Source organism: Sceloporus occidentalis, unplaced genomic scaffold (assembly GCF_023333645.1).
Source record: "Sceloporus occidentalis isolate IW3139 unplaced genomic scaffold, rSceOcc1.0.p SCAF_7, whole genome shotgun sequence".
NCBI lineage: Eukaryota > Metazoa > Chordata > Lepidosauria > Squamata > Phrynosomatidae > Sceloporus > Sceloporus occidentalis.
In genome coordinates this window covers 66,845,638-66,864,956 of record NW_028316987.1, presented here as the reverse complement: position 1 = coordinate 66,864,956, position 19,319 = coordinate 66,845,638, and the positions used below count along the sequence as shown (strand labels likewise).

Here is a 19,319-nt window from a genome sequence, read left to right as displayed (position 1 = left end):
AGTGGATGATAAGTTGAAAAGATAAAGGGCAAATGAGATAGCTGGAAAAGTCAGCAACATATGGGAAGAACAAACACTTTCAGTTTGACTCTCATTGCAGTTATTCATGTCAATAACTCTGAAGCTTCAACTATGAGCACCAGAGCATCAGAGAGGGACTTGGTCAAGTGAGCTGAATGTGTTCAGGTCTTAGATCCTCTTTGGATACAGACTAAGACAAGGGATGGTGTTAGAAGAACAGCCTTGAGAATGACAGGCAGTACACAGCTTATAATAATAATAATAATAATTTGTTTTATTTATATACCGCTATTCCAAAGATCATAGCGGTGAACAGCAAGTAAGCAAATTAGCAAGTAAGCTAATTATATAGATAAAGATGTGTATACACTTATTGATGAAGTGGACTGTCTGTGCCTCCTGCACCTTTAAACTCTAGTTCAAGCCCTTGACCTGACTTCAATTCCTCTCAAGCCTAAACTAAGTTTAGGGACACTGAGCTCAAGAATATACACACTGAAAATCTAGGAAGAGGTGGAAGTACAAGCCGGAAGCACAAGGCATGGTTTTGTCCTAACATGTTTGAGAACATAGTTTTTTGTGGGATTTTTGGGCTATGAGGCCATGTTCTAGAAGAGTTTATTCATGACGTTTCGCCAGCAGCTGTGGCTGGCATCTTCAGAGAATGCTGGCATGGAAGAGACTGGAGTATATATACTATTGGTTGAGAGGAAGTGATTTACATGTTAACCCGTGTATTGTTCTGTTGTTGAATGGGGAGGCCTCAGAATGTCTATTTAAACCCACAATAAACTACGCTTGAAAACATTACTTCTCCAGAGAGAACTCTGGAGATTAGAGTTTGATTTCACACTGGAGCATAAAAGCCCACTAGGTGACCTTAGGCAAGTCACATTCTCTTAGCATCAGAGGATGATTCCACACTGGAGCATAAAAGCCCACTAGGTGACCTTAGGCAAGTCATATTCTCTTAGCATCAGAGGATGGAAAAGGTAAACCCCCTCTTATGAAATTTGTAAAGAAATCCTATGATAGGGTCACCATAATCCATAGATGACTTGGAGGCACACAAGAACAAACACTATGGACAGCAGCAACTTCTGACAGCAGATACTAAGAGGCAATAATGTGCCAGAACACAATGCAGAAATAATCCAGTTTGACACTGCTTCAACTGCCTTGGCTCAATGCTAGGGAATTCTGGGAATTGTAGTTTTATGAAGTATGTAGCCTTCTCTGTCAGAGAGATCTGGTGCCACATCAAACTACAATTCCTAGGATTTTGTCACACTGAGCTAGGGCAGTTAAAGTGGTGTCAAACTAGATTATTTCTGCACTCTGCTTTATACCAATGTCAGTCTGAGATGCTCCTCCCAAACCCCCACCCCCCATCCTTTCCTCTATTCTTGATATTGCTGGGTATGCCACAAAGCCTGGCCTGCACCCTTTAAACTAACCTGCTACCTTCAAGTATATCAGATGATCCTATCCCATTGCCAGTATCAAAATAAAATTCAACTGCCAATTCATGAATGTGGAATAGAAAGAACAGTAACTTGTCTTTTGCCTCAAGAGTGCTGGATCCACCCGTCCATGAGCACTGATATTTTTATCGTGGGATGGAAACATGTCATCTCTGGTGGATGCTGTTCAAAGTTCATAGAAAGACCTAACATTTTCAGAATACCACAAAGTCACTCATGAGTAAGGGGGAGGAACTGAAAAATCTTGGAATAACTTCTTGCTGTAGACAAGGTAGCAATCCAGTGGTATTGCCACTGTATAACTAAGGCCATAAACCCATCTCTCTCTCCCCCCACTCTCTCTCACACACTAAAACTACTAGCAATTTGTTTTTATGAAAGGTCAGTAGGAGAATATGTACCCACAGAGCCACCATTCAAATGAAAGTTTCAAAATCAAGCATTTCTGGTAGTTTTTGCTACCGCTCAGTTACAGTCTTGCACTGAACGAAAACAGCTGGATGTGAAAGACTTGTACTCTTACGATGGTGAATTTGGAACAGCAACTGTCAATATGAAACAGACACTGTTTGAAAGGAGGTAAAATTCATGGTGTTCTGAACTCTACACCACCTTCCTAAGAGCCAAGATGGGCTAGCTCTGAAGTCAAGTGAAGTTAGCAAAATGATAGTCATTAAGACTAACAGAATGTGATTATACTACAGTATATCAGACATCCAACATCCTCTTCAGACAAAGAGTTAATTAGGCTCTGCTCCACCAAGTCAATTTGAAGCATTTGTCCTAGTAGCATTATCTTAATTATTCCTCAATCAAAACGATAACACTTCCTACTGTGAACTAACATCCTTATGTAAACAAAATTACAGACTCCATAGTCATGAAATATGATCCTTTGTCAAAAACTCTCCTGCTCTTTACCACATATCCAATTGAAACATAACAGAAGCACTCATCTTGTCTTGCCTGGAGTCACATGAGGTTTTAGCACCATCTGAAAACAGTAATATGTTTCTGAAGTAGAATTCTTGAAGTGTATCCCATCCCAAACATAAAATAAAGACAAAATATCCTTACCTCAATTGTAAATACAGAAGATAAAAGTATCTACCATGTAAGATGAGGAGTTATGATCTGGTGCCTTTGGACATGCATAATCTGTATTTTAATCCATCATTTTATTTTTTTTATCCCTCTGTCTCCCATATACACAAACAACACTGCATAATTCTTAAAATATCACATTGGCATTTGCCAGTAAGTAGCTGGTTGATTTCCAACAAGTCTTTTTAGACCATTCATAGGTTCCCGTTCACTTTTATATGGAAATACACAAAAACTGTACAGCAGAAGGAATCCATTTTATCTCTTTGAATTTTAAAGCTGACACTTCCAGAATGTAGGTTTGGCAGTACATCTTATAAGTTGCATCTTATTCGATGACAGCTCAAAATCCCCTACCTTTGGTTACAAATATCCAATACAGCTGAATTCACTGAATGAATTTTATGTGTATGTGTGCACACACGTGCGCGCGCACACACACAGAGAGAGAGAGAGAGAGAGAGAGAGAGGGGGACCCTACTGCCTTTAAACATCTTTAGTGCCAAGTCCTCTCAACCACACTCACTATATTAAATTGAAGATGTTGACTGGAACCTTTCCAAAAATATCTATGCTGCTTTGAGATGGCAAAAGAAAAATTAGTGCTTACACAGCAATTTCAGTACCAGGCAACAACATCTTACAAGCATCTAACAGCCTAAAAATACAGATAACCTGTGTACTGTACAGTGAAATCAGTGAGAGATGGGGATTAAATCACACAATTCTTTTTTTAACCTGTTTACTCCAATTTAAACATTTATTGCCAAACTCACCAGCAAGAACTGGGTGAACTCTGCATATGTTAGTCGTCTTTTCCGATCTTTACCAAAATGCAGCTGCACAAACTCTGAGTTCCAGTTAAAGGGAATATGCTGGTGAATTGTGGTCTGACCAAATACTTGCTTAACATCCTCTGTGGATTAAAAAAGAGAGAGAGAAGACAGTGACAACAAATTAAAAAATGGAACCAATCTGGGACAAAGTGGGAACCATGCAGCCATTTAGATGTTATTAGACTCCAAGTTTTAGGAGCCCTAGCAACACAGCAGTGGAGAAGAATGCTGTGAACTGTAATTCAATAACACCTGGAGGGTCAAATGATTCCTATCCATGATCTAGGAGATATTTATAGATTTTCACTATATCATAACTCTGGATTAACTGGCAGCCAGTTCACAGGCTCAGGCAATATGTCAAACTACCCCAAGACTACACCAAGCCATCACTTTCCCCATTTTGCCTAGCCCTCCTTTCACTAAGTGATGCAAGCAATAGCATTAGTAACAATTTGCTGTTAAGACTACATATAACAAATCAAATCGTGGTTTGTCCTTAGCAATCCTTATCAAGCTACTTTTTATCTTTGCTCTCCTTGAAAAAGCTAGTATATCAAGCTGCCATCTAGCATTTGTCCCAAGTCATCAAAACAATATTCAAGTTATTTTAAGAGATTGCTTAAATTGAACTATGCAAGTCAGAAGAAATCATGGCGCCAATTGCACATTTCCAATATTCAGGGCTAGCTGTGCTGGCCATAGAACAAAGTACAATAATATCCAAATTCCACAAAACAGTGATGCCTTTATTGGACCAACCCAAATGCACAAAATTTATAACATTTTGGCCTGCTTTAACTGACAGCCCCAGTTGCAATATCTACTGAAGATCTCCTTCCTGCTCTATTTTTTCCTTAATTGTACCCAAACCCAACTTAAATTTAAAAAGAAAGGAAGTAAGACCATCATCTTAAGCAGAAAAAGAACTCTTAAATCTCTAGCCTCTTGAAGGAGATGAGCCATGAAACCGAATCACACATTTTTACTACTGCTTTCCTCCCAATTTGAAAAATTATTAAACACAGCCAGAAATTGCAACAACTTGTGTTGGAGTTGATAGAAGAGAGGGGGGGGGGAACTCCAGTATGTTGATCCTAGACTGCCAGCTGCTGTGGACAGATATAGAATGATGGAGAGAGTGACAGACAGGGAATCTGTGATCCTCCCAATGTTTTTGCCGCCTATTCCCATGGACCCTAGACACCAAAGCCAATAAGGGGTGATGGTGGGTGAAGTCCAAAATCACATGGTGGCCAAAGGTTCCATACCTCTGATTTTAAATTTGTTAAAAATTTGTCAAGTGGCCACCAAGTTCATTTTAATTTCACTTTAAGCTCAACACTGACTATATATTAATCCTACTCAGACATTCACCTCCACATAACTAAAATAACCTAAAACAGGGGTAGGCAACCTGCAGCCCGCGGGCTGGATGCGGCCCGGCAAGGCCTTGGGACCGGCCCCTGCCCGATCCTGCCGTCGATTGCCGCCGGGGCCTTTGGGGGGCAATTGTCTATAGAAGCCTCAGAAACATGCATTTATATTAACATTGTTTTAAAAATCAGCAAATTTTTTTGCGTGTCCTCCATTTTTTTAAAAAAAAGTGTCTTCCATTTGAAAATTTTGTCCTACATGTGTCCTGGTTTATTTATATATTTAATTTTTTAAAAAATTATTTAATTATTTATTTTTTGGCTTCGGCCCCCCAGTTGTCTGAGGGACAGCAACCCGGCCCCTGGCTCAAAAAGGTTGCCTACCCCTGACCTAAAAAGACAAGAATTGGCCCCATTCCTCTTGCCCCCATTTGCTGAACTGAAAATCCTATATTCATTATCTCAGCTACTGCCAACCAAAGGCTAAACAAACAGATTCACATCGCCAGCCAAATTTCTAGTTCCTTTATGGATTTTTTCTTTTTCTTTCAGACACTAAGACAGAACTGAGATACCATTTGAAAAAAAGGGAGAAATCCAACATTTCAACATAGCTGTGGATGACCAGCAGTGTCACCCTTTCACATACCCTGGAATTAAGTGTCACCTTAGAGTGAAAAATCTCTTACTAAATGGAGATTCTCTCTCTCTTTTAAACTGGCCTGCAGAAGTTTTCATTCTTTCAACATTATAATAGAAGTATTTATTAAGTAATACAGCTATTCAAAGTTTGCATTTACTATCCATCCAAGCAGCAAGCCAGGATTAATTTATTGTTTTAGGTTAAAACAATCTGAAAAGTCAAACATTTATAACTTGACGGAGAAGTCTAAGCTTTTACCCTGTCAGTGTAATTAACTTATTGAAAAAGGCACCACCATCTTCTGCTAAGGAGAGAGTACAAGGCAAATTGGAGATTTTATAAGACATTAAATTACATAATGGTGTGAAAGTGAAGGCAGTCCTATACGGAACAATACCAAGGTTGTTTTTTGAAAGAATCTGACAAGGTCTTTTTATATTAATGATAGTTAAGGGTCTGGAAAAATAATAATAATGTAGAATAAGAGCTGGAGTTGAGAATCCTACATTCAAGGCTTTAAGGAACTGATTCAGAAGATTCAATTTTCTTAAAGATGTGAGAAACTCTGGGAAACACTGGGGGAAGAAATACACCACACACTCCTTTACTCCAGGGGTTTTTTGCACTGATGTAAAGTTTTAAAAAGATGTTAACAAAATAATGTTCTCCTAGGCATTCCCACATTGGCTTGCCAAGTGAAATAAGGCACAGGGGTCTGGTTACTCTAACAGTTGTGCCAAAGAGGGAATTTCAGCAGATGTTGCTTGTCATGCAAGCATCACCTGCTGAAATTGTCTCTTTGTACAACCACAGGGTCCTGTTCCTCATTCGGCAACCCTATTCACACCTCCACTTATTCTGAATGGTGTTAGACTGATGGAGAAGAAGGCTAATGCACAGGTATTAGAATTTGTGGGGTAGCCTAGCCCACTCATTAGGTTTCAAAAATGACAGGAAGAGAATTTCTTGTTTGAATAGCTATGCTATAGTATAGCTATGAAAGACCAGCAGTGTGATCCTTATACACACCCTATTAACTTCCTGTTAATTTGTAAGCTGCTAATTTATTTATTTATTTTTTGGTGGGGAAGTGGGATGTAAATATATATTTCAACAACAACTACAACAACAACAACTGGGCTTTGATATGTGAGCAGGATGGTGGCCACATATAAACCATTAACTAGTCTAGAAGAAACAGCAATTTCACATATCAATGTGCATTCTTCTACATTCTAAGGTTAACAAGTGTCTCCTTTGTTACTGCAGTTTGAGCTTTAAACCAAAATGTTCTTGTTGTTCAAACATACCCTTTTCTTTGACCTCACCTATCACTGGAATATGTCCCCCACTAAACTTCTTTAAAATTAGTCACCCCTTATGCTGAAAGAGGTTGCCCACCACCGTACTACGGGATTAACAGAGAACAAGTCCACTGAATGCAGTGGGGAATACTTATGAGTAGAAAATAAGATTCTACTGTAACAGATTTCTCCTTTTGAGGCAATAACCTTCCAAGGCTTTACTGGGAGTAATATGCACTAAATTGATTGGATCTTGATCCCAAATAAACAAGCACAGGATTATTTTATGTAAGCAGCCCTGAGATGGTTTTTACAAGGCAGTTAAAACATTTAAATAAATAACTGTTGGACCATAAATTTCATAAAGTTTTAAATTCCAAATTGTATTCTAACATATATTCCATGTTATAAAAGATGTATTTTATGTCCTCCAAACCTTTTTCAAGCCCTCCCTTAGTCACATTTTTCTACACTAAAAGGCCAAAACATTATAACCATTTCCTGCTGATCATTCTGGTGGTTCTTTTTGTATTTATTCTAGCAGCCCCAATAGTTCATATTTTGATGAGGTCTTCAGTCAAACCAGTTATCAAGAGGAATGCATATTCCCTAGAATAAATCGTGCTATTGTTTTCCCCTCCTACAATGGGATTTCCTCAGAGGTCTGTGTCTCAACAATCTGAACTGCAAAGTCTACAAGTACCTTCCTATGACTAACCACAAAACCAAACAGACCTCTTTTACCACTGAAGAAAGCATCATTGCCACATCTTGTTGGTCTGACACTTAGATGCAAGGAATCCCCACACACACACCCTTATCTCTGTTGGGTTTTAAAGAGTAAGTATTTGTCATTTGTCATGAAAATGTTCAAATTCAAGAAAAAGTAGGGAAGGTCCATCTGATTCCTCCCACAGTAGTTAAATAATGATCTTAAACATTCAAGGGGGCCCTATGTAGTTAAAGAGACACCCTACAAGTCACACATGGAGCTAAGATTTTTAAATGTATCAGTATAGAGCCATGATGGTGAACCCGTGGCACGGTTTCCGCCTCCTCCCTGCCATTTTTGGGCCGGCGCCTGGGAGGAGGAGACAGAGGCGCGTGCGCGTCTGCCTCCTCCTCCCAGCCCTCTTCCCTCCTGGCTTCCCTTCACTCTGCACAAAAGGGCTCCATGGAGCCTTTTCACGCGGAGCGAAGGCCGAGGAGGAGGCGGCTGGGACACGTGCCCAGCCGCCTCCTCCTCCTCCCGGCTTGCCTTGGCTCGCCGGGAAAGGGCTCTGCGGGGCCCTTTCCCCGCGAGCCAAGGCCGAGGAGGAGGCAGCTGGGACGCGTGCCCAGCCACCTCCTCCTCCTCCCGGCTTGCCTTCACTCGGCGAACGAAGGAAGGGCGAGGGCCCTTTTGCCGGCCTCTGACGGCCCCAGGAGGGACCCTCAGAGGCCGGCAAAGGCTGGAGGACACCGCGCCGTCCTCCACGGCCCTTTTGCCGGCTTCTGATGGCCCCAAAAGAGACCCCCTGGGGCCGGCAAAGGCTGGAGGAAGAGCCAGAGGCTCCCTCCGTATGAAAAGGGTGTGGGAGCCCCGCCCCGGCACCCAGCCCCCATCCTGGGGGTAGAAGCCCCGCCCCCGACATGTGACCTTAAAAAGGTTCACCATCACTGGAATAGAGGCTACAATCCAGGATTGCTATGTCTTTGATTACACAGATGGTTTAAACATAATGGACAGTTGCTTTACTCTGTCATAGGCATTAGCTTTAAAATGTTTTGCATGTCAATTTCTTTGGATTCCCCCCTCCCCGCTCCAAACAGAAACTGGATTTCTATTCTGTCTTTACTACAAAATGTGACTCAAAGACAGAAAAATATTTCCTTCTAGATTCTGCAGTCTTAACCTTTCATACATATTCACAGTTAAGGTGTGTTCTCCTTTACAGTCATTTTGCTATCTGAAGAGCTGTTCAGTGCAAATCCTGTCTAAAGCTAAGACACATAAAAAAGGAAAACAGAAGCCTTCAGGTTCCTGGTTACAATATGTATTTTGTTGTGTTGTAAAAAAATATTTCTAAGGTAGGGTCTGTGATCTATGCATACAAATCAGCATATGCACGTGTTCCTCTCCTTTTGAATGAAATTGTGATGCATTTCTTTCTTTTTTGGGGGGTGATGCATTAGTGGCAACTTTTTTCAAGGTATTATTACTCCTTCAACCTTCATCCTTGCAAATACAATCTCAAACCTTCTGCTTTAAATAATATTTTACAGTGAGTCTACTCTGGAGTAAATGAGCATACTATGTGACATATTAAAGCACCCAGAGTTTAACAACCAATGGTCTAAAGTCTTTTTATCTCTGGTTTCATGGTAACATGTTTATTTGCAAATAAAAAGATCTAAGATTAAAGATTTCAATGATGGTGCTGCCACAGCAGTGGGTCCCCCCCCCTTTTTTTTTAGTAGAGGCAGGTCAAATTCCTCCCAAAATTGCAGCTTAGATGTTGTCGTTGTAGAAAGGATGGTTATATTTCAGTTCTCAGTTAACCAGACAGTGACCTTATACAGTTTGAATTTACTCTCAAATTGGCTCTCTCTCACCTTCTCAATACCTATTTCTTCTTCTTTTTTTAACATTGCATGAAGAAACCAGAAAACACAATATTTTAGCCACTGAGCAGACTGCATTCTGAAATCAGTCCACTAACTGGAAGTGCTCTCTGTTACCTCTATCTTTTAAAATTGGAGCCATTATAGTCATTTGTGCAAATCCACATTTAGCCTTTCATAAAGAGTGGATTTTTGACCCATTGAACTGGAAGAGCTTCTGCGCTGTTCTCCTGATCTTTGACAAGATATCCCACAACAACAGAGAAGACAATTTCTTGCTGGTGTGAATTTGTATTCTGTTGTTAAACTCTGGATGCTCACAAATGGTAGATCTACTTCAGTTAGCTTGCGCTCTGATGATTCCAAATGTTGTTACAAAGCTGTAGAGAACAAAAAACAAATACCATACAGAAAGCCAAATAACAAGTGTGTGAAATCCAATTATTGTTACTGAGACAAGTCTTCCTAAGGAGATGCAGACAACTGCCCTGGGCAATGTCAACTGCTTCTTCATTTTTCAGAGGTGTGTGTGTTGGGGAAGCAGACATTCTAATTAGGCTAGAAGAAAGGGTAGTATCAGCCAATTGGTACTCAAAACTATCATTTCCATCTGTTGTTATATACGCTCAAGTCAATGTCAACTTATGGGCACCCTCTGCTAAGGTTTCCTTGGCAAGTTTTATTTAGAGGAGGTTTGCCCTTGCTTTCTCTGAAGCTGAGAGCGTTTGGCTTGCCCAATATCACCCGGTGGGTTTCCATAGCTGAGTGAGGATCCAAACCAACATGCTGACCACTACATCATATTAGCTCATTCATTCATTACAGAATCATTAATGCCAGGTTGTATTTCTCAGAACTCAATGTTCAAGAGAGATAAAGATAGTCATAGTATAAGGGTCAATGGTCCAAAACACACTGCAGAAATAATCCAGTTTGAGACTGCTTTAACTGCCCATGCCCAGCGCTAGGAAATCCTGGGAATTGTAGTTTATTGTGGCACCCGAACTCTCTGACAGAGAAGGCTAAATATGTCACAAATCTACACTTCCCAGAATTCCCTAGCACTGAACCAGGGCAATTAAAGAGGCCTCAAATTGGATTATTTCTGCACACATTGTCAAAGACTACAGTTTGGTTAAAGGCCTGTGTTTATGGGCACTAGATGTTTAGGAAATTCATTTATGGTTTCACAGCCCCAGGTAATTTCCCCCAATGCACTGTTTACTCAAGTACATTTCCAACTAAACCTCTCTACATAAGTTATGCAAAAATAAACTGGATTCTGCATCACCAGTCTTTGAAGAACCTAGTAATGGAACTAGGCTTGGGTCCAGTCTATTTGAAATATTTTATCTCCCTGTATGAGTTCATTAGGGTTTTAAGATCATCTGGAGAGGCCCTTCTCTCTGTCCCACCACCCTGTCAGGCACGTTTGCTGGGAACAAGGGAGAGGACCTTCTTGGCGACTGCTTCCCGACTGGAACTCCTTCCCTAGAGAGCACAAGCTGGTCCTGTCCTTGCTCTCCTTCCGGTGGCAAGAAAAAAAATTGTGCTCCTAGGCCTTAATAATGTTGAGGTTGGGCTCTTAATGCTGTGTGTTGCTGTGTTGAAGTTTTTTAAGAGTCTCTATATCAGGTTTTTTATTTTTATTATCTTTAATGTATTTTAATATTTTTAATTGTTTTAATAGATGATTATTTAATTGTATATTCTATACTTTCATTTATCTTTTGTAGTGTTTTTAATCTGTATTGTTTTAAAAGTTGTTAGTCGCCTTGAGTTCCATTATTGGGAGAAAGGCAAGATATAAATTAATAAAACAATTAATAACAACAACAACAAAAATGGAAGCAATTTTTGTAATAATTCCAAGATACAGATGGAATATAGGCAAGAACTGAGTTATATACATACATACATACATACATATATATATTTCTGTTCTTCAAATACACCATAATAGTTTACAAAGTTTACTTTGAAAAATGAACAAGGGAAGCATTGTGAATTAAGAACTCATGAGGTTGTACATGTATTTCTGTCATTCAGGTCAAGAGATAATGTCCTTTTTCATCTCCACCTTTCAATAGCACCAGCATTGCCCTGGAAACACTAAGCCTGAAAATAATAGCAAAAAAATGTAGTTTGCTTTATGTTTTATACAAGTCTTCTGTTGAACTTCCAATACAAAACAAAATGTCCACACACCAAAGCTGTTGTATATACCCATGGTAAATTAAATATGGGCATTGTCGCAATATATGAATTGAAAGCAGAAGTTTCTGTATTTCATATAAGTGTCATTCTTTCATGTAGGGAATTTATTGTGTGTGAAACAGTTCTTAATTTTTAATAAGCAGACAAGCAAATGAAGTTTTATTCCTCATCCAGACATCATCTTCTTTCCTCAAAGGTTTGTACTTTGCCCATTCTGGTTCCCAGATCTTTCATTAATATCGAAATATGACAACAAAAGTCATTCTACAAACTCTAGCATAACTACTTTTTAAAATTAAGGTTTCCCCATTCAGGTTTTCCTTCACTCTGTTAAAAAAAAAAAAGGACTGCCTGCATGGCAGTCATTCTACACAGTTTGCAAAAAGACAATGCAAGTTCTAAGCAATAACCTCTGATATTCGGAAAGCCAAAAGTTGTTAAATTTGCTTTGCCTCCCACCCTTGCAAACGAAACTCTCAGAATTAAAGATAAAGGTTATTAAAAGGACTGTTAATTTTTAAAATGTTGACATTTAGACCCAAGCATCTAAACTTTTCTTTATTAAACCATCTAATAAAGGAAATCAAAGAACTCTGCCTCTTTAATGAGGCATTAAAATACAGTAATACAAAAAAGGAAAAACTGTTAAGCCTCTTAAACCCCTGGACTTACATTATCAGCTTTTATGTGCCTGTCAACACTCAAGAGTAAGAAGCAATGGTTTATTCTCTGTCTCAAATTTAAAAGCCAACTAAACTTCCTTCCACCTTCCCGCTGAGATCTTTAACTCCTGGCAAAGAGCAGCAGCTTAGTCTAAAATGTGGTACAAGAGGCCAAGGCAGCCACTATCATTTGCAAGCCAAAGCACATGACTATCTCCCATTTTGTATCACCTATTTAAACAACAGCTAAACCTCCTTTATTTTAGACATGAATGCTTGTGAAGGTGGGAAGGAGAAACAGAAAGTCTTTGTGTTGCTGACATCAAGAATGGTTTGGATATATCAAAGTAATAAACACCAATAAACACACTGCGTGCTACAGAATTAGGACTAATTTTTTAAAAATAAACACATTGCATGTTTACTGGAATTTGTTGGGGAAACGGGTGAGGAGAAAGTGACAGGGACAGATAGCCAAATGATCAGCAGAGCCTAACAGAAAATAGAAGAGCATCATCCAACTTTGCAGTGTCTTTGTGGTTGAGTTTCAGTGGCATGAAGCAATTGTAAAAACCTTGTAAAATACTGTCTGATAGGAACATAGGCAGGTGCCTTAAAGTCAGTTCATTGTTCTGTTTAGGAGATCAATTTTAACACTATTCAGGCATTTATAAGGTGTGTTGTTTGAACACATGAAGAGTGAAGACTCCCAAGTCCCAAACTCCTTAATTGTCACCTAAAGCGGTGCTCCTCAAAGAAGTGGTCTTTGGACTGGCATTGATTTCTGAGACATTCACCGCTGGTCCCTGTCAAGTTCCCAGGAAAGCAAGAAACAATTGTATCCAAGGGGCTGAAATACAGTTGGCCCTCTGTTTTTTGCGGGGGAATGTTCTGGACCCCCCACACACAAACAGAGGCTCGCACATATTTCAAGCCTCATAGGTTTGAATGGGTGTGCCTCCGTGCGCGCTCCATTGGAGACAGCAGAGGTCACCCCTCCGTAGGCAATTGAGGGCACGTATCTCAGATCTGCGAGTTAGGAGGGGCGACTGTATAGTGCCATTACCAGCCACATCAGAAAAAATAATTACCGGTTCCTCTGTATTAAACAGGCTGAGAAGCGCTGATCTAAAGCACCATGTCTGAAGAAGAGACACTTCCAGCAATCACCTGTGAAGTCTCCCACACCCCGCCACATGAGCAAGAACCAATATTTCCCTAAATGCCTTCCAATTCTCTGTCCTGGGTATTGCCTGCATTGATTCCAATTTCTCTAGGGCTTCAGGCAAGGCTCTCTCCCTTCTATACTCAGAGATGGAATGTGGCATGTTTGTGTGATGTGGCCAAAATACAACAGTCTCAGTTTTGTCATCTTGGCTTCCATGGCGAGTTCAGGCTTGCTCTGTTCAAGAAGCCATTTGTTTGTCTTGTTGACTTTCCATGGTATTCTCAGCACTCTTCTCAAGCACCACATCTCAAATGAGTAGATTTTCTTATCTGCTTTCTTCACTGTCCAGCTCTTACATACATACATGGTGATGGGGAATACTATGGCTTAGACGATTCTACCTTTAGTGCTCTGTTGTATATCTTTGCACTTTAGGGTCCTGTCTAGTTCTTTCATGGCTGCCCTTCCCATTCCTAATGTTCTTCTAATTTCTTGACTGCAGTCTCCATTCTGATCAGTGTTTGAGCCAAGATATGGCAAATCTTTAACTATTTTGATTTCCTTATTATATAGATTAAATTTATGTAGATTTTCCATGGTCATTATTTTTGTTTTCTTTATTGTTTTTTGTTTTCTTTCAGAAAGCCTGTCTTTGCACTTTTTTCTTTGGCATTCCTTAGTAATAGTTCCAAGTCTACGATGTTTCCTACTACTAGTATGGTGTTATTCACATAGCTTAGGTGATGTTCCTTTCTCCTATCTTTACTCCTCCTCCTTCTGAGTCTAAACCTGCTCTTTATATGATATTTTCTGCATACAAGTTGAACAAGTAGCAATTGCAACTGCATTTACATTTCTATACCATTTATCTGTTCACTATCTATAAGCCAATTGCCTCCAACAAGCTGGGCACTCATTTTACTGACCTGTGAAAGGATGGAAAGCTGAGTCAATCTTGGAGCCCTGGGATTGAACACACAACCTTGTGGCTGCAGTACCAGTTTAACCACTGCACAACCAGGGCACCTGTAGAGAGGTAAAATGTATCCTTGCCTGACCTCTTTTCCAACTGGGAACCCTTCTGTTTCCTCATATTCTGTTCTAACAGTAGCCCCTTGTCCTAAGTACAGATTTCTCATCAGAACTATCAAATGTAGTGGCACTCCCATTTCATTAAGAGCACCTCATAGTCTTTTGTGATCTATGCCGTCAAATGTGTTTATAAAGCACATGCTGATTTTCTTCTGGAATTTACCAGGAAGACATTTTCCATCGCCGCCCCGGCCCTCTGGAATACGCTGCCCATAGAGCTCCGCTCGGCCACCTCCCTGGCCCAATTTAAAAGGGATTTGAAGACCTTCCTTTTTGGTATTGCATTCCCCGATTAAGATGTCCTATGGACCTCCTTCCTCTTCACTGGCAAGAGGATTGGCTAACTCGGGGCTTTTTTCTGTTTTTCTGTTTTTTATTGTAATGGTATTGATGTTTTTAATGTATTGTTTTTAAAATGTTGTAAACCGCCCTGATCTGTGGAAGGGCGGTATATAAATAAAAATTTTATTTTATTTATTTTTTTTTTATTTCTTGGTGTGCTCCATTAACCATTATATGTTTGCAATGTGGTTCCTAGGTGTTATTCAGACATTTGTTTTTGTTATTGTTATTTAGCATGACAATGTGAGTAATTTCATACATTCCAGTTTTGTTGTTCACACTACAGAACCACATCTCTGTGAGTTCTGTTGCTCACAAGTGCAAGCACCTGAATAAAGACAAAGTTGATGATGCAAATGTATTTGAAACACATTCAAGGCATGCAGAGTTTTATCCTGGTTCATCTTGGTTCTATTCTCATTGGTTATTCACACAGATGATGATGCAAATCTTTTGGAAAAACTCAGGAAAATTCTCTAGATCAGTGATGGTGAACCTTTTAGAGGCCAAGTGCCCAAACTGCAACCCAAAAGCCACTTATTTATTACAAAGTGCCATGTCCCTCTGGCTTTCTAGTAACAAACTGTGGCAAACTCTATGCTGGGGCGATGGCACATGTGCCCACAGAGAGGGCTCTGAGTGCCACTTCTGGCACGCGTGCCATAGGTTCGCCATCACTGCTCTAGATTGATTATCTTGGATTAAAAGGGGTTTTTTGGCAGCCAAACTTAATCGGATGCATTAGAAATGAATGTGAACAATGAAGATTCAATTCAGATTATACTTGTATTATTTTCACCATGTGAATAACCCCCCTTAATATCTCTTCTTTTTCTGAACATCATTTGGACCTCTGGGATTTCTCTCTCCATATATTATTGGATTCTATGATGCAGAATTCTGAGCATAATTCTGTTTGCATTAATTTCGCTTCTGACCAATATACCAAAATCCATGGATGCTCAAGTCCCATTGTATACAATGGAATAGCAAAATGTTGTCCCTTTTATATATTATATTATATATTATATATTACCATCTGATAATGTCTATGCATGTAGTATAACATATATACTATCCCTTTTAATATACTTAAAGTATATTACTTAATAAGAATCAGTTGTAATTAGAGATCACCCAGTATTTGTAAAGGCTCTTGAGGTCTCTTCCAACTCTATGATTCTATGAAGCAATTCCTGTTTCAATATCCAATGTAAAGTATCTTAAGAAAGGATCCTATCTTAAGGGATCACTTTACTCTTTTTTGATGTAACTCTGTGTTTTTAAAATTCCTTGATGGTTACAAAGGTATGGTCTCAAAATGGAGAAAGAAGATTACATGATTCAAATGCTGCCTTCTGCAGCATCACATTCACTGCTGTGAATGATAAGGCAGATGGCAGAAGAGTGAGTTCTACAGGACAGTGGCTTGATGCAAAAATTAAAAGTAATTTTAATTACTTTTGAGAAACAAAAAAACAAGGATCTTTAAAAATGTTTTAATTGTAACATTTAGCCTCAGATCTATAACAGCAACTAATTAGTGGGGGGGGGGAGTTTTTCCTCCAAGCTTGGCAACAAATTGCAAAAAAAACCAAACCAAACAAAAACAAACAAACACATTCTCTAAAACATTCACATTAAATCCAAACCAGTACTTCTTACTTTGTTATACCCCTACTTTTAAAGACTGCACGTTGCAGAGAAACAAAAGTGTTATTTTTCAAATTTAAGGGAGAGAGAAAATGAACACAAAAATTTATCAATAGGTCTGGGGAAATACAGGTTTCACCAATAAGTGTGTATGTTTAAAATGTGTGTAAGTTTCACCAATAAATCTGTTATGTACAAAACAAAATGTTTAAATTAATTTTGTTTTACTTCCACAGGGGCTTAGAAATTTCTTCACACAAAATATGTATTTTTGAGATTAAACATGTTTTACAACATCACCTCCATGAATCCAAGACATGGGCACAAGAGTAGCTTATTCTTAGAAACCCATTTAGACAAGTGTCTGACATTCGTAGGACTAAATTGCCACCTGCCTACTCACATGTTTCTATTCTGTCTGGAAGAACAATGCACAAATTACCAGCTGTGAAAAAGTTCTGAAAGTAGGTTGGATTTCATTGAAGTTTTTATTTTTCTTTCAAAACACTGCATTTCCTAACTTTTAAAAAATATTTCTGTATTGCCTTTTGCTAAAATTGGCTCTAGCATTGTTTACACAATTAAAATAATAAAATTACATGGTTGGGGTAGAACAGCATTCACAAGATTTTTAAATGTCTCTAATCCAAAAGCCCAGGCATACTTTCTGGTCAAATTATGGTCACAAAAGTCATCTGTATTGTCAAGTTGCAAAACAATAACAACAAAAATGGTTTCAGAGGGGCTTGTCTTAACATGTGCAGGCATACATATTTAATCAAACAGCAATAATAAGTTTGTTTCTCTACAAAATGCAGTCTTTAAAAGTAGGGGTATTTCAAAAAGAATACTGCTCTTACAATAGTAAGGGTTATTTTAATTTTTTCAGAAAATAAGCAGGTATACATCAGCAAACAAAGGAGATGTGTCCCTGGGCATTACCTTCATAACACAAAATTTGGTACCAGAGGCAGAAATAGCATGGAAAGTATAAGGATAGGTTCCTGTATGACAAAACAGAACAGCAAGTCAACATGTTTTAGCAAGTGTTTTATTTAAAACTAACAATGTGCAGATATATAAACAAAAATCATTCTGAATCGTTTCAAGACCACTTGAAGGCTCCTTCTAAAATATACCCAGGAGTGATTTTCTTTCATCAGCTTCCAATTTTCTTATGATTCTGTCTTGTTGGCCATGCATACAGGTATATTTGTTTGTTTGTTTGAGCATGCTGGGGTATCTGGTGAGGCAGGCTGCTCCCCCTTTTTCTTTATGTTTTAATATTCACACATACTCAGTAAGGGATTATGGTGGCAGCTGCTGTTCATTTTGCCTGTTGTAAGCAGGGCATATAAAGCTACAGCAGGATTAGCTAGAGCAGAAGCCTATTCTTTCTCACCAGAAGCTGTATTGCATTGATTACTACAAACATGCTACTGCAATTTGACTTTGAAAGTTGGTTCCTCCAGATCTTCTTCACCATCCAGCGAATGCTGAGACTACTAAAAATCACTTCCAGCTAGACAGAAGACCAGGATGTCAAGGGAAGCTGGGTAGATATAAAAAGACTTTGCAAAAAGGAGCTTCTTCATTAGAAGCTTTGGTCCGGTATAGCCTGGGGCTGATTTTAGGGCTTGGGAGAGCACAGTGTCCACACGTTCCCGAGCCCTACCGTGCTATCCGGGCACCATCATGGCTCACCTCGTCCACATGGGGCCCGCCATGATGATGTATGCACAGCGTCCAAACAGCGTCGTACCATGCGGACGTCACTGTTGTGCGCGAGGACAGCATAGGTGCCCTGCGTGGGTTTTTAAGGCTTCGCAGAGGATGCAGCATTTGTCTGCTGCAGTCTCCATCCGGGGCAGAAAGGGGTGGCGTCTCACCACCCCTTTCTGCCCGTCTGTATCCCCCCCCCCCCCCTTTTACAGAAGTATCCCTGTGCTTACAAACACACAGGGCACAAACCAGTCAAAACTCACTTTGGAGGCCTATTGATTTCAGTGGAGAAGGCAGAGTACATGTAACTCTCTGACAGTAATGTTAAGAACACTTAATTTGGGTGGGACTGTGTCGAAAGTGTTTTGACTCTTCAAAAAGAATGTACACAGTTGTGCAGAAGTTGTATGTCATCTTCTCAAAGGAACCACAATAAAAGCCTTATACTCAGATAGGAACTGTCTTTATCTGCAACTTAGTGATGATTATAGTACTTTTTGAATCACAGCTAAATCCAGTGACAATCCCACCTGCAGGACTGGGCCTACCTCAGTAGGGATTAACATGCAGAAGCACAGATATTATATCAAAACACAATGAAGTTATTTAAAATATCTCCCTAAAGTATCACAAATTCAAATAAAAGTAAAACCCACATTATCAACCAAAAATAATAATAACAGGAATAAATTCATATATAGTACAACTGGCAATCTAATACACAAGGATTATAAGTGGTATTTTCTCTATAATAAATAGAGACATGTACAATAAAATATCTCATTTGAGAAAGAGGAAAGGGTTAGAATAAAGGTCTTACCAAAAGTCACTTCTCCTTTGCCAGTTTTGTCAAAAAGCTGGAAAGCCACCATGAATAACGCATCTGGAGCACAGAGGACAGATTCAAATGCTACAAATTCTTGAAAGGATATCAATCTAAGGAAGAAACAAAAAAAATAGCCATAAAATATTAGATACATTATTAGACCGTATGATATATTGCGAGCTGGAAATATTGGCAATTCAGGTCTTCATAAAAAATACATACATTTTAATTTTTAGCTGCATTGCGAATAACTATCATTGCTTGT

The 19,319-nt window shown here is 39.2% G+C and overlaps 1 protein-coding gene across 4 annotated transcripts in view; it reads right to left on the bottom strand.

Annotated features, from left to right (window-relative positions):
- Positions 1–19,319, bottom strand: part of SLC25A13 (solute carrier family 25 member 13) — a 144,147-nt gene that overhangs the window by 67,131 nt on the left and 57,697 nt on the right. For all 4 annotated transcript variants that reach the window (XM_089533193.1, XM_089533194.1, XM_089533195.1 and 1 more), the window contains 2 exons: positions 19,049–19,164; positions 3,386–3,525 (listed from right to left, as the gene is read on the bottom strand). In XM_089533193.1, coding sequence (XP_089389319.1) covers positions 3,386–3,525; positions 19,049–19,164 — 256 coding nt within the window. The remainder of the gene's footprint in view (positions 1–3,385; positions 3,526–19,048; positions 19,165–19,319) is intronic.